Source organism: Paramormyrops kingsleyae, chromosome 8, assembly GCF_048594095.1.
Source record: "Paramormyrops kingsleyae isolate MSU_618 chromosome 8, PKINGS_0.4, whole genome shotgun sequence".
Taxonomy (NCBI): Eukaryota; Metazoa; Chordata; class Actinopteri; order Osteoglossiformes; family Mormyridae; genus Paramormyrops; species Paramormyrops kingsleyae.
The window spans coordinates 13,773,041-13,798,165 of NC_132804.1; the positions used below are offsets into that span (position 1 = coordinate 13,773,041).

Consider the following 25,125-nt stretch of genomic DNA (forward strand, 5'->3'; position numbering starts at 1 on the left):
GAGCTGGAAATAACCACATCAGGAACATGGAATGTAATTGTTCCATGTTGCTATGGCAATTAATTACCAGTCATGTGCTTGCAGGACCCACAACTAACAAAGCACAACTGGCCCCCGGTGGAGTTATTATCCTGCCACGGATAAGTAAGCTCAGCTGCTGATGCCAAGGAAAAAGTTGCACCCAGAAACGAGGGGTGGGTGCTGTCTATGGCTGACTTACGTTTCTGCTTCATATTTCCTTTTTTCGAATTTCTGGGTTCTTTAAAGTTTATTTTTGGGTTTGGGTCATATGCAGGAGTTGAAGCCATTTGATTTTCTTTTTCATCAGCCTCCTTCACCGCAAAACTTTATTCATTCATTCATTTGTTTATTTACTTAGTTAAATCCAATCATTAGTACAAAGTGACCAAATACGGTGAATGGAGGGGATATTTCCATTCTTGGCCATGGATTGTAAGCTTTAGAATTAAACACACATTGGTAGTATAAGTGTATTTCTGAGGAACATAAAGCACGTTTCATCCATGAACTGCAACCACTCAGTAGAACCTGGAACCTTAAACACATGTGCTGCTTAGGTGTTTGATGTATACAGGGGTCCAATACAGGGGTTCAGTCAGAATCAGAGTAGAGGGGAGGCCTTGTCAGGTACAGAGCAGGGGTGGGGGGGGGGGGGGGTTAGCACTTCAAAGCAATACAAGATAAACTAAAAAATCTTAAAGCTATTTTAATTTCATATAGGTGTTGTGCACATTGTGTGGTTAAATAGTAACCGAGTTGAATTTTTTAGAACATAACAAGTAAATGAAATTTTAAAATGTATCAAAATGGCTTATCACTACAAGGAATATTCTTGCTTACTCAATCGTAATGTCCCCATGAAGAAGCATTAAAATGTCAAGTTGTTCACAAATTGTTTGTTCCACGCCTTGCCTCTAGCAGATTATAGCTAGTAGCTGAAGTTTTGGCAGCAGTATGAAATAAGTGAAAATACAACGGGAAAGAAATCAAAGCGTAACATAGGAATATTTCATCCTCTTGAAAAACTAGAGCTACTAATGAAACTTAACATTGAATCTGATGAAAAAACATGATTTTAGCTTAACATTTGCCTTTTATTAAACAGTTCACTTGGAATCGTTTATTAAATTTTGGAAGAAGAAAGGTTAATGTTGAAGGAGGCGAAGCTGTGCTCCGGCGCGGTGCGATCTGGACATGAAGAGACAGAGCCCTGGATGTATATCTGCAGAACGCTGCAATAGCCCCTTGAAATAATGTGCTGTTCATTAGATGCAACAAAATGCATCTAAATAGACATATCTGTGTACGTTAAAGTAGTTTAATGATGCATCTACTGTACATAAATACAGATATCTAAAACACAATCATATGTCCCTTTCATAAACACAATTAAAGCTATTGTAAAAGACTTTGAAAATAAATACATTTTGAAATGCAACAACTTAGTAAGCGAAAATACCTTTGAATACATAGTAAGGAGAAATGGTCATGTTGTTTGTCAAGGGACATGAGGAGCACCATGACATAGGTCCAGTGATGCTGAAACCTCTCCTTGCAGACTCCTGGATATTCTACACTTCAATGCCAGAGGCGGTTCAACTCTGCAAGCAAAGCTAGTCAGGCCTCCCTGAAGGGAGGTTCAAGAACCAAAGACACACTAGTTTACACATCATACTGTAGCTGCCAAATGAAAATGTCTATGGTGACCTTAGTGAAAATTAAAAAAAATATATAAAGTCTGTGATTGACACGCAAGTTTAGTTAATTTACATATCAAAGAAAATATTATGTATGAATATAAATTTGCTATATATTATAAAACAAAATGTATATGCAAACAGCTGTGCTTTATAAAATCAGTGTACTACCTAGTAAATACCTTTCGTATAGAAATTTCAACATCCATACATACATTTTTATTAAAGTGCCACGGTCCTAACTGTTAAGCTTCTTAATATGAAGCTGCTAAAGCAAATGGAATATTCCAGAATATAATTTTGTTTAATATACATTGCCCTGGCACCTAATAATAATACACCTACACCTTGGAAATGACTTAAAGATGGATAAAATAATTGCACTTAGAATGGGTGATACAGTAAGACTCAACACCATTGGAGGACTCTCCCTTCTTTGTACTGTTGGCTTGATTCCACAACCTTCCCCCTATCTGGCACCCTGTCATATGAGCTGGTGCAGACTGCTCACCAAAATTATCCTCAATTATCACCACGCATAGGAGCCTAAACAATGTACGTCATTAACCTGTTCTTCCCCTTGAGGCTTCTTATCTCGAGGAAGTCAGTACCTAGACTAAAGATGAAGGCATTCCAGATGATTCTTCCAGAGATCTTCCGGTTTGAGCTGGACCAGGCACCATTCTGCAGACTAATGCAGTTAAGATCATCTGCCCACTAAAAACGGCTCACGTTACATTAAGTAGCTTCAGCTCTCCTCTCCTTATCCTACTCTTCAGACTGAGTTCTGCCTCTGGCTGCACTGAAATGGAAGCTTGCAGTTTTATCCAGTTAATCGTTGTGTAATGACTTTCTTGAATACCATTCTGCAGGAATATATGCATCTTGTCTGGCTTTGAGCTGAAATAATTATATGAGCAGCAGCTTTATGAATGTGTTACTGTCTGTCAAGCATAAGCTAAGAGTAACTAACAAGTAGGGCTTTTATTCTGTCTTTCCTTCAGCAGCTGCTTGATCTGGAACTACTGCATAAATTCAAGGTACTGATTAGAACCTACTCTGAAATATACCTGGTACTGCAATGATAAGGATAAAGTCTATTAAATATGTCAAAAGATAATCAAACAGAAAAAGGTAAATCAAGGCTGGTGTGGGAAGTGTAGAGTGCAGGTTAGCTGGGTGAGGACATAACAAGATCTCGCTCTTTGTTGTCCTCCTGGGTGCTGCTGAAGCCGCAGATGATGGAGAGCTCAGGGAAGTGGCTGGCCCGTGTAGTGGGGCTGGGTGAAGCTGGAGACTGGGCTAGGCCAGGCTTCTTCGGGGGGATGGGCGGTGGGTGGCCCCGTTCTGTGCGGGGAAGTTTGGGGGATTTGACACCCATGCACTGGGGATTAGAGGACTTGCCTGTGACTAGGGATGCCTGAGCTAGGGTGCGGTAGTCCGTGCCGAAGGGGGCAGGGGGTTTAGTGCTGCCCTGCTGGCAGGTGAAGCGTGACAGCACCTGGGTGACGGTATGACGGGCCATCTGCTTAACACAGCCGGGTTCAGTCGGTGTGGATACGGGGGAGAGGTCCCGGGGAGAGCGCGCCATGCTGCCCCCCTGGGACTCCTGCTCCTGAGGACCCTGGAACTTGTGTCGGGCAGCCTGGAAGCGTTGGGTGATGCTGGCCTGATATGAGGACTGGTACCCAGGGGAACCACAGAGAGAGGTCTGGCGTTTGACCAGGAGTGGTGAGGAGCAGGGAGAGGTAGCAGCGCTGCTTGAGTCCAAACCCTGATGGAGGGAGGTTGGAGAGTGAGCGACCCAGTTATCGTGGCCATTCTCCTGGTCGCACTCCTCGGTGAGGAGTTCTGCCTCCTGAGGGTGATGTCCATTCAGTTTGGGTTGCAGAGATACTTCAGGAAGTTGACTGTCACCCACCTCCGTCTGGCTGGCGACAGATGACATGGTAACCACGGTGACGGTCTCTCTGTCCCTCACTGACCTTCCTAGCTCCAGCCTTAGTCTTCCCAGCTCAGTCTGCAGCATCTGACAGTGTTCCTCCCCCTGCCTCAGCTGTGCTTTCAGCTGCTGGCACTCCGCCCCCAGCTCCGCCCTCAGCCTCTCATACTCCGCCCCCAGTCGCTCGTGTTCCACCTCCAGCTCTAATCTCATTCGCTCTCGCTCCTCCTCCAGCCCCGCCAGCAGGCCTTGGGTCAGCACTCGCTTCTCGTCCAGCTTTCGGCTCAGCTCCGCGCTCCGGGCACTGGCCCTCTGGCACTCTTTCACGAGGGAGGCGGAGATTTGCCGGTGCTGGACTCGCTCCTCCTCTACCTGGGCCAGGAGTCTCCTCTGCTCCTTCTCCAGACGGCGTACCTGGGTTTTCTCGAAATCCAGCTGCACACGGGTACGTACGCAAAAGGATTATGAGAAGCTGATACACAATAAAAGCTTAACATGGATAACATGGACATCATGAATAAAATTAATGGCTCACCATAGTCTCATTAAGCTATTATGATAACAAAAGGTAGATGGCATTCCCAAGATAATTAAATGCTTTTTTTTCATTTAACAGGCATTTTCACATGCATATGCTGGTCGTTTGACTAAGCTGAGTCCTCCTCTGTCATCAGCTGTGCCCTCAGAGGACCTGGTGCTGAGTGCGGTTATTGGAAAGCTTGGGTCAGGATCTTATCTGGGAGCAAGCATGTGAAGCACAGTGCTTCACAGTACAAGTCGTTCTTGCCTAACAATTTCTTTCCACTCCATTTAAGCAGCTAATTGCTGGAGTCTGGGTTTTGGCCTTGGCGGTCAGCACCCCCACCCGCCCCCTCTCCCCCAACACACACACATCCGGCTTGTGATTTCACATTCCAGCACCCGGTGCCAGACTTCATTGGCAAAGCATTCACCAGTATTAAGCTTAACAATTTGAACACTGGCCTGTTGCAATTATCAATTAATTGCCTGATCGCGGTAGTTTGAGCTGACCGCGATCATTTTTTCAGTTTCTCTCATCCAGGAGAGAAACTGAAACTAAAGTATCGATCTCATTAAACTGCTATTGATCAATATCAATACCAACATTATTATCGATATTATCGATACTTGGATCGATCCGCCCACCACTAGTATACATTAGGCGAGTTTGAGCAATGGCGGACTTAGCCGAAATAGTGCTTGTGCTAACCTTGCTGACAGGACTTCTTACATGTGTACAGATAAATGTTGAGTCACTCTCGCATTATATTGATCAACACAGGCGTCGGAATGTGCGCCATGGTTTTCAACTTAACAGGACTGGCAATTAGGCTTCTGATTGGCTAACATGGCAGTACGGTTAGAGTTATAATGCCGCCTGTTGGTTTGGCATGCTCTTCACAGCACATTTTAGCGGTTTCATGTGGACGGAAATATTTTAGAAGACAATGTTCGTGTGGACGCGGATTTTTTTTTAAACGGAGGAGGAAAAACACTGTTTTAAAAAAAACACATGTACGTGTGGACGAGGCATTAGTTTCAAAGCCAAACACGACAGCTCCGCGGTTTGCACATTTATGTTTCAAGCCAAATGAAAAAGGGGATCCTGGCAACCTGACTGAAGCGATTTGCCGAATTTGTGGAAGAAAACTGTCGGTCAAAAGCGCCAATACAACAAATCTACAAAACCACCTCAGGATTCATCCTCCCACCCAATATGCCGAACTAGCTAAAACAACCGCAGCTGAGGCTCCTCAGCAACTAGCTATCACTAATGCTTTTGATCGAGTTTCTAAATATAAACATGACGGAGCCAAATGGCGCTCGTTAGCAGACAGCGTAACGAGATATATAGCGAAAGAAATGCTGCCGTTCAATATTGTCAAAAAGAAATTACTACCCAGACTGTGCCAAAATTAGTGCATATTGATACTGAACTAACTCGGTACTTGCAGGAACAGGTCTTGGGTCCTTCAAGGGATCCCCTAATGTGGTGGCGTGATAACCAAGCAAGGTTCCCTTCGATTGAAAAGTTACCCTTCGGAAGTACCTCTGCATTTGTGCGACAAGTAGTGCCTCTGAGGGAATGTTTAGTACAGCTGGAAACATTGTGACCCCAGTGAGATGTGGCCTTAAACCAGGTAAAGTGAACATGTTAGTGTTTCTTGCACGGAATCTGCCTAGCCATTAATGAGCATGATTGGTTATGTGTGAAAAGGATATTGACTGTTGTATTGTCATGATTAGTTTGGTAATTATTACTGGTTACTGATTACTTATGTCTGACTCTCCTGCGCTGTAGATTTTTGTTAACAAATCAAAGGCAAACATATTTTTTTTTTTTACATTTAAAAGTTTCTGCCTTTTTATGTTATATATAAGGTTCAAAGTGAATAAACAGGGTTTCTTCATGAGGTGTACTATTAAACTTTGAATATGTTCACTTTATACAAAGAACAAACAAAAGACAATTAAATTGTTAATCGCAATTATTTGTATGACAATTAATCGTCAGTTAAAATTTCATGATCGTGACAGCCCTACCTTAAACGAAGATTATTTCTTTTCTGGAACTGATAATGGGCATCATGTGACCACTACATTGCTGGGAGACTGCTCCTAGACGTTATTTATGCCATTTTTGCAACCTTAAATTCACACAATAACTTTAATTCACACAAACACAACGCTTGCTCAAGTTTAACTGTATTTGAAGGATAGTGGAGTTCTTGTGGGATAGAGACTGAACGTTAATGAACGTTAATTATTATACCTGCTGCAAGAGCCGCTCTCTGTCCTTCTCAAGCATGTAGGTAACATCATCCCCTTCCGCGGTATCCTGGGCATGCCTACGCTTTTCTTCCTCTAGATCAGCAATGACCTATCATGCACACAAGGGGGCAGCATTTTAAAAATTTGTCATGCGAGGAAAGACCAATCAAACCAGCCATGGCTACACACAAGGTCCAAATCAGAATGAAACAATTATAGCATTACACTCTTGGTCTTCTAGAAGAGTGTAACCTGACACCTCATGTTTTTTGTTGCAGTTTTTGTCTCACACAGGAGATTTATTCAGGAGGATGCTCTCAATAAGCATCAAAACAAGTGTCATAAAAGCAGCTCACTTCTTAAATGAGATACCTAAGGGGTCTAGTTAGGTTTGGATGTTACCTTCCTGTGCCGGTGCTCTGCTGCCGCCAGCTGAGTCAGCATCTTCTGCTGCATCCTTTTGCAGTGGGTTACTACCAGCTGGAGCACAGTCAAGGGACTGGGGTGCGGAGCTGGGCCAAGAGGATCCCTGTTCTCTGGAACTGGCCCCGGTGCCACCTCGCAATCCCTCTGCAGGGCCAGGAAGGGGTCATTCGGGCGGTACAAGCTGTAGCGTTCCTGCACAAAGGCATCTCGTCTTTGGGCCTAGAGAGACAGGGCAAGGTTATAGGGCAAGACCCCCAACTAGTGTTGGGCGGTATACCGGTTCATACCGAAAGCCATTTTTTATTATTATTATGATATGAATTTTTCTTATACCGCAGTACCGGTTTAAATACCTTACACAACGTTCGGAAAGTGGCAGAGCTGCAAACTGTTTGAGGGGGGACCTTTTTCACTGCTGCACCACTAAGAATGTACCGCAAATGGTCAAAAACGTAACATATAGCTGATGCTGGAGTTGAAAATAATGAGACACAGGAGTTGTCAAAAAATCGATTCTCAGATACTAATCGATATTAAAAATTAGTATCTGATTAGATACTCATTTACACCATTATTGATACCAACAGTGCGGTTTTCGCCTCACTTCACACAGCACCACTACAGCGCAGGTGCGCGTGCACGCACACACTCGTGCAGCCCCTCCCCTCCTCTCAATAGCTGCTGAACACATTCGCACTGGTTAACACACACATACCGAGCTGGCCGAACATGGCATATGCTGCAGTTGAAGGCACTTCACAAGCTGCTTTAGTAAAAAACAAAACACGCAAAAGTCCCGTTTGGAAGTGTTTTGCAGACGAGCATGGAAAGGCTAAGGATGTCGATAAGCATGCAAACACTGCTACAAAGTTGTGGTGTTGAAGTCAAGTAGCACGTCAAACTTGGCAAAGCATCTTAAAGTTCGCATTCCAGCAACACTGAACTATTAAACACATCAAAAATGTTAACTTGGCCGGCGCACATCTCAACATTAGCCGTTTATCTATAAGCAGTTAGCCAACAAACACGTTAATCGTATGTAATCATTAAGGTAGCAGATAGGCACAATGGCTAATAATAAAATATTATAGTTAATGTGGAAACAATGCAAAAACCTAAAACAAACATGTATCCTGGAAAATCCTGTAAAATGTGGTAAACGCCCAGTCATACTTTAAAAAAAATACCGTCGTATACCGTGAAACCAATATAACTTTGAAAAATACCGTGAAATAAATTTTTGGTCATACTACCCATCTCTACCCCCAACAGAAGCTGGTAACATCTAATCAGGTGCTGCAGTAGATGGTAAGCAAGAGGTCACTGACCCACTAAAAAGTCCTACTTCAGCTCAGAGACCTACCTACTTAGTGCAAGGCGGGGGCTGTTTGTTTTAGCTGCAGTGTCACATTCCTGTAGAATTACACTGCTCGAGTTTTTTTTTCCCCAGAGGCTGTTGCTCTTACACATTCTCTCCCATGCCATGACACCCAGGTAACTGAATCAGGAGAATGCTTTTCACTTAAAATCAAAGTGCACGTGGCAAGTCAAACAAAACATTCCTGGCCCATGAATAAAAAAGTTTCCTTTGTCAGATACTGCAGCACAAAATACAAGCATCTAAGAAGATGTTGCTTTATTGACAAGGGTTGGAATGTGGTTTCCTGTTGCTAGATGTCTACACACCTCAGAAATCAATATTGTTTCATTAACCTTCTTCATTGACAGAATAGGCTTCTTTGGGGCTTCATTCAAAACCTCAGAGCTCTGAGTCAATGGTTGCTGTGTTGTCCCCATTTCTTTGTTGGCTAAATGGCTTAGGGGAAATTCCTGACTACTGAAAATTGTCATGCTGTTGCAGCCGTCAAATGTTTTCTTTTCCCTCTCATGTGCTAGGAATTCCTAAGCTTGTATGGGAATTCTTTGTTTGACCTTAAACAAATGCCTGCAGGGACTGAATGGTAAGGTCTCACGTCAGTGTGACACTGGAAAATGCTTCTTTGCATATTTGCAGGGGATTCTGGGAAGAAATGCCATTCCTGTGAAATAAGAGGCTTCCCCCGGAAGAAACACAGAGGGGGTAAAACATTTAAGTGTATGGGTGATGTCTTGCAGTTGCTTGTCAAGCAACTTCTTTGGAAAAGCAGAACTCACTGGTGTTTATTCGTATCACAAATCACATTAAGTATGTTTAAGTGAGCTAAGCTATAGCAGACGTACGAAGATGAGGATGTTCAGCACTGTAGGTCAGGGAAAACGTTTTTGTGAATCTAAAATTGGACGCAAACCAATATGTTTTAAGGGAACCGCAAAAATTCCTTACTGCAAGATTTAATGTCTTGAATTTCAAGAGGAAAGCGGTGAAGCTTAAAGGTTAAAACAGGGTTATCTACATGCTTTATCAAGTACAGCTACCATCCGTGTCCCCCCAAGATAAGCCTCAAGGCTGCTATAAACCCAAACACTACAAAAGACAAAAACAACCCAACAAAAATCAAGAGGGCATTCATTTTAGAGCCTCACGGTTTCACTGGTAGCCAGAACTCAAGGAATGTGACACTCAGTGCCAAGACTTGACTCCATTGTTTTATAACAGTCAATACAAACGAATCAAATTTTGTTTAGTTACACATTGTGTCTTGGCCTCTTTGCTCAGAGATTAGGATGATTAATATGCATCTTCCAATCAGAGATTACCATCTTGACAGGAAGCCTGGCTAACCTGAGACCTCCTCAGCATAAATGGCCCACAAAGAGAGCTTTGATGGGGTTGTTCCAGCATTTTTATGAGTATCCCTCTGTATGCATTCAACTGCACTGTCATGGGTGGGTTACTTATTAAATTGAAAGAGTAGGAGGAGCAGCATGAGGTCCTCTTGCAAACTCCATGGCAGGAGTCCTTTATTAGCTGTGGCTGAGAAAAGCCACAGTATTGGCCAACCACTTACAAAGCAGGCATATTGGTGCGTTCGTTTTTCTCTTGGGAACTCGGAAATTCCGAGTTGAGTGACATCACGTCCGACAATCTCCCGTTCGAGCTACCCACAACTCGGAACAAACATGGCTGCCTCCATGAACACGCTGCTGTGTGTTGTTGCTTTTTATTTTAGCAGATTTGGAGTGAGATTATTTTTTCCGAGACACAAACAAACAAGAAACATGAACTAGTCAAACCACATTAAAAGCTTTATAAAACATTTTAGTACATTCATAGCGATATTATTTTCTCGAGAGGCAAACAAACTACAAACAAACCAAAGACAAAGTCTGGTAAAAAAACTCATATTGTATGCCTGGATACTGTTTACGGTCATGATATGGTATTCTCTGAATCGAACACATGCAGTTACATTTATAATTATTAATATATTTAACAAAATAAACATTTTTAAAGATTTATAAAATAGAATTACTGTTGAGTGTGTAAGCCGCCATGCTGAAATTACGTCACAAGGGCAACTCGGACAACAAAATCTTGTCCGACATCAACGTCATAAAAGAAAAAAATTCCGATGGGAAGTGACGTTTTTCGTGACGTTTCGTGACGTTTTCATCCGAGTTCCAACTTGGGGACAAATAATCGAACGCACCATATGGCTCCACAATGTTTGGGTAAGAACTTGATGGTATTCACAACACCGCTGGTCTGTTTAGTTATAAACTGGATACTGCTCTGGCAAAGTTAACTGCACTTTGGAATGTTTAAAAGTCCTGAACTGTAACCCAATGGCCATGAGATCAAGTGGCTATCTAAAAAGGCAATTTGGTCTATCCATTAGTTGAGTGATCGTCGTGAGCAAAGCACAAAGGCTCTCGGAAGCCACCCTGCTCATTGGGTGCAGAATGTCTTTAGGTCCTGCAATGGAAAGTATATTGATAATAACACTGATCAAATGAAAGCTTCTGATTCCACAGAATCTCTACGTTTACATATCTGCTTGATCATTCTAAAGGTTATTTTTTATAGTACGATCTGTGGTTTTAGTGAAATTCCAGATCTCCTGTTTGTCTAAATTAGGGTGTGTATTATAAATCTGAGTTGGCTGCTTTTCAAGTAGTTTTTTTCTTCTCTTTTTTCTGCTTCCACCTTAAGTTTAATGATTTTATGAACAGCACGCTATCAGTGATCTGTGATTCACCAGATTTTACATACCTGAAAAATGGTTAAAGTAACAGAATGTTGCCTTATGGAGAAAATAATTTAAAACTCTGGGATAACATATCTTTAGAGTATTTAATTGAAGCTCCAGTGGAGCCATTTATTAAAATTAAACCAATGTATTTAATAGCTTACAGGCTCAGGCAATTGTAAAATAAGCCGTCCTTCTATTTTTTTCAGATATATTTTAAATAAATAACATCCTGCCACATGAACCTTCCCCAACAAGGAGCTAGGACCATACGGCTGAGCTGTTAAAGGAGCACTAAGGTGCAGGTCTGTCAGAAAGCCGCAGGTTGGCTGTGAGCCTGGTTCAGGCAGAGTTGGGGGGGCTGTGGTCTGTGAAGCGAAAGGGGTATTAACAGCTCAATTAGTCAAACCTCGTGGGGAGCATAAAGAGAGCAGCAGATGTTTGAGCATGTTTTGGTTGGCCACTGGGAAACATGTTCGGAGCGTCTGAGGCTGAATCAGACACTGAGGGGCACCGAACACACACAAAGCAGAGGCAACACCCTGCTTAGGCGAGACGTCCAGATGGTTCTCACTGATCATTAACTAAATGCAGAGTTTTAACTGAAATTTTATTAGAGTTCTATTGGGTATCCAAATCCATCTTCTAACTGCTTTTCCTGGACAGGGTCATGTATTCCCTACATCCTATTACAAGCAGCATAGGGCACAAGGCAGTGGTACACCCTGGACAGAACGCCAGTCCATCACAGGGTCTATAAACAGAGATGCTACATCCAGTTCGGACATGCCAGTTAACTCTGAGTGTAAACCAGAGCACCCGGAAATCTGATCAATATGGGGAAATCATTTGAACTCTTCAGCAGAGGTACAAACCCCCAACCCTGAAGGTGTGAATTTGACGGTGCTATCAGTAGTAGGTACCACACCATCCCTGTATCCAGCAGTTCTTGAAGCAGGGGTGCTGGGGGTGCTTCAGCACCCCTTCTGGTTGTTAGTGGTAGTGCAGTGTCAGAATGCTGTAGGGCAGTGTGCCCATGTCTATGGTTTTCGTTAAAGAGAAACTTGGTGTTATCTCTCAAACGCTCAGAGATGACTTTATGATTATTTCTCAGCCCATATTATTAGCAGTGGATAGCTACTGATAACACAAGTGAGTGTTTTTGCACCTATGTCGGTATCCAGATATATGTTACATATATATCTAACCCCCCTCAAAGGAAGACCAGGAGGCATGATCAGAAAATATATATGTTTGATATTTTAAAATACTGTGAACATGTTGCAGGGAAATCTAGATCATTCGTGCGCTTAATTACCCAGCTAGAATTCAATTCAGAATCTGCACACTGAATATGACATTAATCTAACAAAGATAAGAACACGCATTATGTTTTCATTTAATAAATCTCACTTACGTTGACTTTTATTCATGTAAGAAATGAAACCTTTAAAAAAAAAATGTCTATAAATAGGTCTTGTATTATACATGAACAGTTATGGTCAAGATGCACGAATAGTTACTAACAATTGTGACAATGGAAGTAATCCGAGTCTTAATCTCCATAAAATAACAGCACTGAGGCAGTGAGCGGGTACAGGCATTAATTAGCGTGCTGAGTGAGGTTCCCCAGGGCGATCATGGACTTCAGTCATCCATCTCAGCTTGGCATTCAGCTCCTACAGAACTTCCTCCTTTCTAGTGCTCCTACTTCCCCCCCCCCCCGAGCTTGCGGCTTTGGTCACTCGCACGCCACACATGTGGGTCCCAATGTCTCTGCAAGATATTCCAATTTTAGCTGCGAGGAAATACTACTGTTAATAGGAACCAAAAGTCACAGAAATGTTTAAATCAGAAAGTCACACTAGTTAAGGTAATACACGTTAACAAGCTATACAAGCTGTAGCTGCAGTGTGGTGGATACACTTCATTTTGGACAAGTGGGCCTTAGTGTTTAAAATAAATAAAAAAGCCCACTTTTTGTTTCTGTTCTATGTTGTTTTGGAAAGTTTTTTAATATTGGTTTTCAAAAGTTAAGCCAAAATCCCACAGAAATATGCAGAACAGCCACTACTATCAGACTTCATTTTAAATGATAAAATATTAGCATTCACACTGAAAAAAGGTTCTGTGAATATTATCTTAACATAGCAAACCTGCAATTACTTAAAATAAGTCCCAAAGTAGGGGCTGAGTAATTTGAGGTTAATAAAAATGTATGAATTGCTCACTCAAAATGGTTTTAACTGTATTAATACTAGTCCATGAAGTTTCCCAACAATCTATACATCTGCTTGCGCTTTCCAAAGTCAATAAATGCATTCCATATAATATGCATGATCTGTATCAGGCTGACAGAGATGTTCCCCACAATGTAATCAAAACCTGTTATTTTGATGTTGTGGGGACCATTTTTCTGTGAATCTGTGAATACAATCAAAAAACCAAAAAAAAGTCTCATATTTTGTGTGATTACTTATGGTTAAGGTTAGTAGGGGTTAAGGTTGGGCAGTAGGGGTTAAGGTTGTCATGTTGGGATTAGTTTTCCCCATAGAAATGGATAGAGAGTCCCCACAAAGACATAATTACAAATCTGTGGTGTGCGTGTGTGTGTGTACAGCCATTTCCGGGTAACTGCACGACTTCTGCATCGCATCATTTCAAGCAAAACCCTGGAAAGAGAACAGCTCACCATCACGTCCCTAGATACAAGCAGCAACAGACAATACGAATGCAGTGGAAGGGGAAGTGAGAAACTGTGCCTATAGACGCCACCCCCCCCCCCATGCATAAAGGGGACTTCACACCACGGATAGAGAACATCGCCCTGACGACGAGAACGTCCATGAGCACGGTGTGGAGTCGCGGCGTCTGCAAACTGCTGGTTTCTACTCACCGTCCCGCAGTCAGACTCATGCTGCAATCTCAGAAACAGCATGCTGATCCCTATCACCTGCCTAGTTCTGCTGGTATGTGCGGAAAACAAAACCCGAGGATCCCCCTGTTCGGTCTTTCCCATCCCTGCATCCCCAGTTTTCTTTTCACTTTGGCCTTCCCCAAGGGGCTTTAGTGGACTCATGCATCTGCTCACTCCGCATGTGCCGTCCACTTTCATGTCCGCTTGTAGGGGGATTTCGCATAGCCCACCCTTTTGACAAATGCACCGCCTTGAGGTCACAGGCGATTTCTCTCCAGTTCATCTAGGGGACATGGGCTCACGTGAGCCGGAAAAATGGATTTCACACGGTCCCCAAGCTCTCTCAAGCCCGGGGGGCATTTGAACTTGGCGTTCTCTTAAGAGAGACACAATGGTCGGCATTTGCCACCAACTGCGACGACCTCTCTGCCCACTTCCTTTTTACGATAAACAATCGGCAGCCAGAAATGCTGAGCTCTAGGGGAAGTGGCCCAGAACAGATACAAAGGCCAGGCCGTGCAGAGTCTCTTAACGCGTGGGTGCCAGCATCATGTCCTCCCAGGACAGCCCCTAAAAATGCACTCCCCAGCTGCAGGTGAAGCTGCACACCTGGAAACTCAAACACACAGGCTATTGCTGGCGTACACAAAGAGGAGCAGTCATCCGCAGTGTTCACTAAGGGCTTTGCCATGCAACCAAAATGGCTCCAATTCATTGAAAGATTAGTTATTTGGTCACATCCATAATCCCATTAAATGAATCAATAATACAAAACTGATCCAGAGGCATAAGCCCCCGAGTATAATCACAGACCGCCAAGACTTCCTACTGTCCCAAAAGTCATTTCTAAGACCTGGAGCAAAGAGAGGAGAAGAACAATAGTGAGTGGATTCTTCCAACTTTTACTAGTAGTACTTCTAGTATGAAGAAACTTTCGTATGCACCAAGAAAGGCAGGCCACTCCCAAGTCTTCCTCTGCCTTTCAATGGTCTGTTAGTAGGAAATTAGTAGCAACAGTGATAAAGTATGTCATGTATTCATAGCTCAATGAAATGCTTGCTCAGTGAAGCCAATGAAGTGAAGCAAAAAGACAGAAAAGAACGACGCATGGCCTGAGTGAATGGGGACATTATCTGAGTGCCTATGAAAGACCAATAACAAGCCCAGACTTGTTGGCAGCTCCATGTTATTTTATTATGTCTCCATCATTTCAGATTCCTAGGCTTTGAAGTGGAAGGATGAACGTACAGAGGCTCAGTTTACAGCAGTAGGCTGCTTTATAGCTGCAAGGTTAGGAGATGACATGAAGCATGAAGGCATTTGGTTGTTACTCATCAGTCACAGTGATTGCTGATGGTATGACCAGCTGTATTTTATATGTCATCAGGCCTGTGAGAGTCCATTTGCTGAAATTTCTTAGGGCTAGATTTCCATGTTCAGAGCAGGTGCATTGAATCAGACCAAAATGGTGGTTCCACATAATCATAACCATTTTTCCCCTGAACACTTCTTGAACTCTAGTATCCTTGACTGAATATTTCGAAATTGAAAATTAAATCCCGCTATGGAAATCCTGTTGGGGGACTCCGTTCAGCTTTCAGATTTTTATTTTAATTAATTTGGAATACTGTCGCAGAACAAATACAACAACTTCAAGCAATTGCTTGTGAAAGAGTGGTACAGTCGGCCCTAGTTTATCGCGGTTAACCAGTTCCAGACTCTACCACGATAAGTGAATTTCTGCAAAGTAGGATTCTTTATTTATAAATTGAATATTTTCGTAGTTAGAGCATAGAAAACCTGTTTACGACCTTCTATATACAGTTTTTAACATTATTAGAGCCCTCTAGACATGAAATAACACCCTTTAGTCACCATTACTGTTATAATTGCTGGACACGGAAGCAGGAACGGGGAGACGAGGAATTAGGATCGAAGGGTTTATTTGGAATCACTCCAAATGCAGGACACAGTAACATGTATCATCAAAACGTCAATGACAGACCTGGGGTTACAGACTCTGACGTGGACTTAAATACACCGGATGAATCAAACTGACAGAAAACAGCTGGTCACAATCGGGGTTGCACACGTGGTTAATAAGGGGGCGTGCTCAGAAGAGGATCGTACAGGCAGGTCATGACAATTACACTCGTATTACCCAATATATTAGACAAAATAAGACATATTAGACGTTACAAATATCATATTATTACTGTAAATTTAATTACGAAGAGCAAAGATGCTTCCGATGCGTAGCGATGTATCATTTTCACTGTCTTGATCAACTTTTTAATGAATATAGAAAAAAAACGCGATAGAGTGAAGCCGCAAGAGTCAAAGCGCGAAGTGGCGAGGGACGACTGTATATTAAATGAAGTTAAACAAAAAGCTACAGTCCCAGTACTGGGCCTGTGCTCAAGGTTGAAAAGCTTTTAATAATGAATGGAAACACTTCATTGAAAATAATCCCCAGCTATAAAACTGTAAGGTTGTAGCAGTCACTTTGGATAAAGGCATGTGTTAGGGAACCAAATTATTTACTGTGATTTAATCCAACACAGAAGAGCTAATGTAGCATCTGATGTTATCCAGTCACCGATTCTCAGTGGGCCTCTCCCTCTTAGACAACATTCCATTCCCTTACTGGTCAACTTCCAGGGCTGACATGCCACACATTATCCACAATGCAAACCTCATTGCTGAATGCAGCTTCAGTAAACTCTAGACCACACTGCAGACCCAAGCTGAGAAACATAGCACTGCAAATTTTTAACACCCGGAAGAACCAGTTTAAATAAAACAAAATAGTAAAACTTAATAATAAAAGTTCTATAAGTCAGATTCTAAGTTAACTGCCGTTAATATTGTCATTATTCTACCATTACTGCATTATTTCTCAATAAATAAGCAAGTGGAGTTTGGTTTATTTTTGTACGCATTAATGAAAACCTGGCTTAGCCAGAACTAAAATTAGTCTGACCCAGCTTGAGTCAATTATCTGAAGTCTTAAGTCTTTGTGTTCTCCGGAGGCCAGTCCAGATGGGGGGTTACTCCCTGAACTGGTACTGCTCGATTCAACTTCTATTGGATTAACTTCTCACAAGCCACTGGCACAGCCTCTTTCTACGGTGCCTTCTGGGTCACTGCAAGTCTGAATTTCCCTAGATATGCTAATGTGGCTTATTAAGAATGCCAGCAAAAGGCATTCAAATCAGTATCGACCACCACTTTTCATTGCTGACTAACAACATCAAAATCATTCTCGTCTTTGCGCGTAATGTTTTCTACACCAGGGTTAGAAAGTTCATGATGCACTGGGGATAAAATAGCCTATGCTACTATGCATCATTAAGCATACTGAAAAACACAATCATTTTCAAAATGAAGACATTAAATGAAAATATCCTAATAAATGGCGCACACTGAAATGGAATATAAGCAAGCAATTTAAGCACATTAACTCAACTAGACTGCTTTAGGATCCAATCGACCCCCCGGCGACAGGTTGGGAGTGGCTCTCCGGGTCACCTACCTTGAGCACCTCGATCACCTGGTCCCGTGCCTCCAGCTCCCCTTCCAGCATGCCCAGGAGCATCAGCAGCTCAGGCTTGCTCAGCTGCTCCGCGTTCATCCCGTGTGCCTGTGGTTTAACCACGTCACAGAGTGAGACTTTCATAAGACACCTCATTTCCATAGGAACTCTGCAAGTCCTATTGCAAATGCAAGAATTTATAACCATCTATATTACTAGAGCACAGGCTGCGCTACGTGCATGAAGATGCAAACTTGAATATAACAGGAGTTAGAATCATGGGGAACAATGCCAGTCACCCGACTCATCCTCCTGAGATGGACAATGGAACTACTCACTCCCTAACGATTTCTCATATACAGTACTTGTGGGGGTGGGGGGGGGACTTATTTGCATATAACTTTCTTTACTAGAGCATATGGATGAAATATTCACAACAATCGATACTGTGACAAATGCGAAATTGAACGTAGAAAACCAGCTTCATAATTCTGTATCTACACATCTCACTTTTAACAACACACTATTCTGAACTATATTCTAGACCAACACTAAAACAAAATAAAGCAACACAGAAACACAAGTATTATAATTAACATACCTAAATAATATTAATACTGTGCTATCTAGGGAAAGATCTAATTGCATAAAATTTTCAAAACTTCTGGATTATATAATGATGGTTGGACTTTATTAGAAGTGCTTCTCTGAGACCACCGGAAAGCTGTTTGAATATTTTAAAAGGCATATTTCAAAAGCCATGGTGCAAATGAGAGAGCCTGTTGTCCTTCTCAGTGGCCGTTGAAGGCCTATGTGGTTTGTTAAAGAGACGTTTTGTTCAGAGGTGCCTGGCTGGAAATGCGAAATGTGCTGCGGGTTCTCGCGTGCCTGCTTTCCACAGCCGGTCTTCAAAGAAGCAGCTGCACTTTAACCCGGGCAGCCTCCAGCTGTTTATTTTTACATGGAACCCTGCCGTTTTAAAACAGAGAAATTAATGACAGGGACACTGCTGTGCACTCATTACTCAAATAAGCCAGTCAGATGAGAGTGTTTAAGTAAGTCTGTAAAATTCCCAATACCCAACAGAAACAAGCCTTCAATGAGTAAGGGAGTAAACAGCCATTCAGGAAAAGTTTCACTGTCCGTATTGTGCTACTCATTAAAAAAAAGCCATGCTGTCACTAACGCCTCATCATGCCTTGTATAGTCTTTTCTCATCCCAAGGCCCAGGCACCCTCTTGTGTAGACTCCTGGAAAACTCTGACAAGCCTCTCTGCATGTGCTAAGAGATGACCCTGCTGCATGATTCAAAACACAGCTGCTAATCTGGTCAACTTCCCAAGATAAATGCATGCGGCTTCCTTCCAGATCACCCTCCAGCACCTGGGGGCCACAGCCAGAATCAATCTCCAGACCTGGTCCTGGCCAACTGAGCAACCAGCTTCAGCTCAGGACTAGTCATTCCTGCCAAACCACTTAAACCAGCAGCAGCTGGATTCTGAACAGTCCTTGTCACCCAAAATTCCACTCCAGATCCTGCTTTTCGTGCATTGGGTGGAATGAGCTCCTAACATCACCTGGATCTGATGAATGAGTTTCCTCAATCTGATTTTATAAGACTTTTCTCAGACCCTCATAGTAAGTAAAGCCCTACTATTTCAGTACTTAAATGCTACTACTAATATACTGCGTTAGATATGTCCAATGGACAATAAGAGTATCCAGAGTCAACGCTGGCACACTGAACTGTCGGACTGTCCCTCACGATAACAGAGTTAGCATAATGAATGAGATATATACATAGATGCACACCACCCCCAGTAGATGCAGAAGAGCCAAGTCACCATTTTTCCAAGCCAGATGGAATCTCAGAACCCCAGCAAAAAGAAACGTGGAAGGGTGTGTGCAGCAACGATGTTCTATGCGGTCTGTCCGCTAGCTGCACGGAACACAGCACTGAGTCATTCCACCTCGTCATGCTCTGACTTCTGCACACTGAGTCGCTGTTTCGTCCACTCACCACAGAGGCATACCTTACCTGAAGAATGCCGCAAGAATATTAGACAAGAGTCGATTATAATATATCTATCTAATATATACATATATATATATATATACTTTTTAAATTGGCTCGTCTGATATATAGTTTGTGGTGGTAGGACTAAATCTTTTTCCAGTTTAGCTAGTCAGTCAGTGCAGTTTTACTCTAGCTGGCCTCCATGTCAGCTGTGTCGCTGACAAAGTTTTGTGCACATCAAAAGGTAAAATGGCATCTATGGAGCTTCAGACATGGGTGGTGGGATCAGTCAGCTCACACAAATGGCATCCCAGGAGACATTTCTGCTGATTGGTCTGTAGACACGTCTCGTTTGACGTGAGCTTTCAGCAGAAGGTTTATACCCTTTGGGAAGGTAGATGACTGAATGAATGCAAGCAGTTGGCTCTTAAACATCTAAAAAAACATCTAAAATAACAGTTTGGACTCATATAAGCAAGGGGCTTTAACGTCCTTTTTTTTTTTTACGTATGTGTTAATAAATGTGATTGGCTGTGGCAAGATGAGATCTGAAATGAAGATGTCTTCTTTTTTGGAACCATATCACTTCCAGAACCAAAAAAAATTAATACACTGCCAAGTGCACCACGTACTGCTCCACGTCAGCAGCAAGGAAAAAATAACCGAAACAAAAAAAACGCAAATCAAACCAAAGCTTCCTTCTGCAGCCTGTAATCGGCCTTGCATGAAGTTCCTCTACCCTGCGTCCCACTGCTCTGGTGTTCCAGCTCGTGCGGCTGTCAGGGTCCCACAGAGGGACACTAAATGAGGATGAAGCCTGCCGGCCTCCCACAAATCAAAGTCCTGCGCATTCCTTTCCCTGTGGTAACTGGGATTATTATTATAACTTTTCTTTTTTTTACCCTGCTGGCTTCACAACCTCATAAACATCAAGAGTGCAAATGAGTCTGTGGCTCTCTACAGGCACGACGTTGACAAAATACAGTCTTGGTGCCTGCTTGTTGACTTGCAGTGAAACCACTCTGGCCTCCTTTAAATTCTACCCCTCGCAAAACAAATTATGAATGTACAAATGCACATGAGCAAACTGCTAAGCAGGTCAAGTGTTAGCATGGGAAACCCAAACATTCCCACGCTCCTCTGTTTCAACTTCCGTCCAGAAGAAGTCGCTGGTAGCAATCTCTTTACCCCTGTTTATTTGCAGCCAACCATGCCAATGTATTCCTAACACCTCGCTGTCATTTAGCCTGTGAATCTCACACAAAATGCTATTTTTATTTCTGCTGTTGATGATTTGAATGCATGTGTTCCAATTGTAGCAGGAGTAATTCAGAAATTAATCTTAAAAACACAAGTGATCTACATTTATCCAGAGCTTATGTTGTGCCAAGGCTTGCCGGAGCTCCAAGACCATCTTTGTTATATGATTTTTTGTGACATACATCCAGCTAAATTAGTATGTTTTGTTTATCATATTTTTGATTTGAAAGGGAAAATCCACATAGCACACTTTTTGGCGACTACATGAGGATACATGACAGGTTGTTATAGCAAAATAATTAAAAGAAAATGTTTGGCAAAGCAACAAAGCCATCGGAACCCAAGCAGAGCAGAAATGAACCAGAAAACTTGATGGAAGAAGAAGCAGAGACAGAGAGGAGAGGAGCAGCATTTCTGGATGCTAATGCTAATGAAAAGGACCACAAAAAGGAGCAAGAAAAATGCAACACAGGTGAAAAGTGTGATTTAACTAACAGGTGTCGATAGAAAGTACTGCACTGGTACACGTTTAAGTAATTATTACTGCATTATAGTTCGTGGACTTAATTTCGCAAAATGCTCCAGGGCTGCTGGATAAATAGCCTCCTTGCACTCAGACACCAAGCTTTACTCTCAACTGCATACATGTGTGTTAATGTCTCAAAGCTGGGATATGCAAAAAGAAGCATTCTAATGTACCTGTATGGCAAATAAAGCATCATTTCACTAACAGGCCACTTCGTACCAATCACATTCATCACTTTCATGTTTGCCATGGCAATTTCACAATATAATGGTGACGAAATGCCCAAACAGAGGCCTCAAGAGCCATTTCTGGTTAGACCAAAATGATTATATCTTAGGAGGAAAAACATCAACATTGAACAACTTCCCTTTCTGTATCCCATAAATAAAGCAGAGATCATTACTGTCCTGTGATATACAGTCACTATCCAGTAGACTCCATTTTCACCTCTGGAGATAAAAACAGCGTGATATTCACGCATTTAGCTGCAGTTCCAGAGCCATATTTTCCTTTTCAACTGATGTGGACATGAAACTCTTTGGATATTTGGCGGACTGTGAAACCGTAACATGCCATTTAAGAGATGGGTTTGGGATGGTTTCCCTCTCTTGGAAAACAATAGTTACTGATAATTATGGGAAAGACACAAGAAGATTTTGTTATACTGGTGGTCAGCTTGCTGGTGTTTTTTTTTTTACAAAAACAGATCTGGCTGAATGGGGATCCAGTGACCATATTGGCACCAAAAGCAATGGAAGAGGGACATTCAAAACAGCTTGTTCACCTACAGTAACTCGGACACATTAAGAAAACACAAACAAATGAAGAAAAAACATTAAGAAAACAAAAGCATTAAAAGGCACAAACATTTTAAACGGTGCTTCTGTGTTATTGTAATTGTTTTCATGGTTTCAAGTCTTCAAAATCAAAGAGCTCCATGCCAGTTTACTACTGCTTGTTTATCATGTAGGGAGGCTAGACCCTGGTTTTATAAAGAAGAGAACAAATGAAATCAATAGAGTTAGCTTTGTGGCTGGCACATGATGTGAGTTTGGGAGAATAAAATTAGTGCTAAGCTGAGATGCATGGAAGGGTTCATTGGAGCTAGCTAACATGTCTAAACTGATTTTGATCAGCACTCTATCCGGGTAAAACTAATATAGACTATGAATGAGCATGAACTCTCCCACTCACCACAGAATCCTTAGTTAGGCTACCCAGCCCTTTTTCACGTGAGTGGCACTAAGGGCGGACTTCCGTAAACTACTTCAGCCACCCAAAATGGCTGAAAGTAGCTAGCAAGGCAACGAGTCAAATTATGTGTGAATCAGAAGAATAATGCAACAATATAGTAACATCCAAAAACCTGAAAAGTGCATGGAGTTCTGCGGTATAAAGTATAGACAGTATGATGGTATGAAAAATTAAATGCTGCCCAAGCATAGTTAGACGCATTAGGAAGCAGTAGGAAGCATTTGATGGCATGATGTTGTTTGTCGTTATAAGTTATTTTATGATGTAAACCTGTGTCAGCTGTCTAATGTCATTTGTTTGATAATGTTACACCATAATTTAGATGTTTTTGTTGTTACCGCTGCCAATTCTGTCCTGCGGGTACTAAATGAATAAAAATGAATGAATATAATGTGTATATAAATGTGTGTGTATGTCCCCTTGTAATTTTCTTCACTTATGACAATAGTAGGCTAACATTGCAGGCTTCACTTTTCATGGTTGTTAGACACAACTGGCTTAGGCTACTGTGTGATCTCTAGCATAATTGTAATTAATATTCAAATTCCTTTGAAGGATAAATCTCTTATATTACTGTTTTAAAAATAGCTTTAAAAGGAGATATCAGCTCTTGTTGGTGCCCTGTCCTGGGTTATTCCCTGCTTTGTGCGCGAAGCTTCTGGAATGTGCTCCAGAACCCCATGACCCTACATGAGACAAGTGGGTATAGAAAATGGATGGATGGATGGATGGATCTCTATCTATGTTAACACAGTCTGGTAAAATGATACAACCGAAGAGCAAATTTCCAGAATTCACTCAGTCCATTTCTTATTGCTTTTGAGAAGAGATCGCCAATGATTTAAGTGGAGACAAACAACACTCTATATTACACTGAACTTTGTTCAGTAATTATCCATCCATGCACTGCCCATTACCAGTGTACAGGATTTCAGTAAATCTGGAACAGAGGCAAAAACAAAGTTCTTCTACAGCAACAAACGGTTCTGTAAATACATCGGCTGAAGAAAAAAAAAGATGTAACAGCACCGGGAAAAATAACTGATATGCGAGGAGTGCAATAAGGGATCTGTCAAGTTTTGGAACAGATGGAAATTAAATTACTTCCTTTACAGAGCCAAGAATGCCTGTCCATCTGTTCTGTGAGATAAAACTGTTCACTCCGTCCTCAAATGCAGATGTCTGAAAAGTAAATATGACCAGTCGGTGGCTGCAGGTCATCGGCTGCAAGTAGGCATATTTTACAATTTTTGAGCATAGAATTTTCTATGAGTACCTATTAGAGTAACGTTGGCTTGTGTCAAGTCACCGTACGGTAAAAAAAAGAGCTGCAGGTATAACCGTGATAAACTAAAGTGACTTTTCAGAACGCATGTCGAAAAACCAGTAAAAAAATAAGATAAAGGATTTAAATAGGCTTTACCAACCGCGTTGCGCATTTACATTGACTTACAGGAATGCATGCTCTGCCTTTAAAGCACACTTCTATATCTGCATCCCTTCAGGAGGTAGCACTGCATAAAGTTGGAGTGAATTGCTTTTTTCAGTTCAGGCAAACTTACCGTTTATGGTTTTTACAAGCCAATGAAGGGAAACATTATGTAATCACTACTGGAAAAAAAACCCCAGACTACATCAGTTCTCAGAGTTTAAAGAAGGGCATTATACAGTCATCACTGTGCAGTCTTATGGCTTCTGTAACACGTTCCGATACAGCACTATTTTAATCGCTCTTTTTGGTATTTAAGTATCGCAAAGCTGACAAAACTAGCCGGCGAGACCTTGGCAGTCTCCATGATTTAAATAATCATTCATATTCATAGTTACCAGTCAGACTTCTTAATGACTACAATATTCACTGATAATTCCTGTTAAAGATATTTACGTGGAAAGCTCTCAGTTACGTTTAAAGAGCCATCAATAACTAATCCGACGCAAAGAAATACACGTAGCGAAATATAGGTTTACGAAGAACACACTGATGCTATATCCAAACATTTTACTTTTTTCTTTGCTACTTTGTTTTGAAACACACGATAACTACCCCAAAGTATCTTAAAACGAATGCAGCTCAGTAACCACATATTCAAAGCAATAAAAATACTACATAGAAACTGAACATACATTCATGTGTCCCGGTCCCGAGTCCTTAACTGCCCGCATCCATAAAAACTGCAACTAATCGAATCTAGTCGCCGCACAAATCCCAGCGGACTGTGCAGATCATCAAGTGACAAAGCGTTTAGCCAATGAACAGGCGACAGACCGATCTACTATCCAATGATAATTTCCTCAGGAAGGCAGTGGGCGGGAACAATGGGGGGTTCTGGACCCGAGTCTAGGAAAGTCTTTGTTTGGATTTTTTTCCCCCTTTACTTCTGACAAGCACTGCTTGAGTCATTTCCTTCAGCCTCCACATGGCTATTTTAACTATTATCCCCCTCTTTTTTGAACGAATGGAAGATCAGCACATTGCGTGTTGCAAATCACTTTATAAGACATTGCAGTGCATCGTTGCAATCACTTTATAAGACATTGCAGTGCATCGTTGTGACTTACTGAAACGGACGGGTGATGGATTTTGACCTCGTTTAACAGATTTTGGTG

At 41.9% G+C, this 25,125-nt stretch overlaps 1 protein-coding gene across 1 annotated transcript; it reads right to left on the minus strand.

Moving 5' to 3' along the window:
- Positions 1 to 711: 711 nt before the first annotated feature.
- Positions 712 to 24,726, minus strand: LOC111839827 (CTTNBP2 N-terminal-like protein). The gene is made up of 5 exons (XM_023804084.2): positions 24,643 to 24,726; positions 17,462 to 17,569; positions 6,856 to 7,098; positions 6,455 to 6,562; positions 712 to 4,095 (listed from the first exon to the last, which is right to left on the minus strand). The coding sequence occupies exons 1-5, from the start codon at positions 24,679 to 24,681 to the stop codon at positions 2,890 to 2,892; spliced, it is 1,704 nt and encodes a 567-aa protein (XP_023659852.2). The 5' UTR covers positions 24,682 to 24,726; the 3' UTR covers positions 712 to 2,889.
- Positions 24,727 to 25,125: the final 399 nt, after the last annotated feature.

Coding starts and splice junctions, on each gene's coding strand:
- LOC111839827 (XM_023804084.2), bottom strand. CDS start 24,681: ATGCGGGCAGTTAAGGACTCGGGACCGGGACACATGAAT. Junction 7,099..17,461: donor AGGTGATCGAGGTGCTCAAG/GTAGGTGACCCG, acceptor CTGTCTCTCTAG/GCCCAAAGACGAGATGCCTT. Junction 6,563..6,855: donor CAGAGCACCGGCACAGGAAG/GTAACATCCAAA, acceptor TGTGCATGATAG/GTCATTGCTGATCTAGAGGA.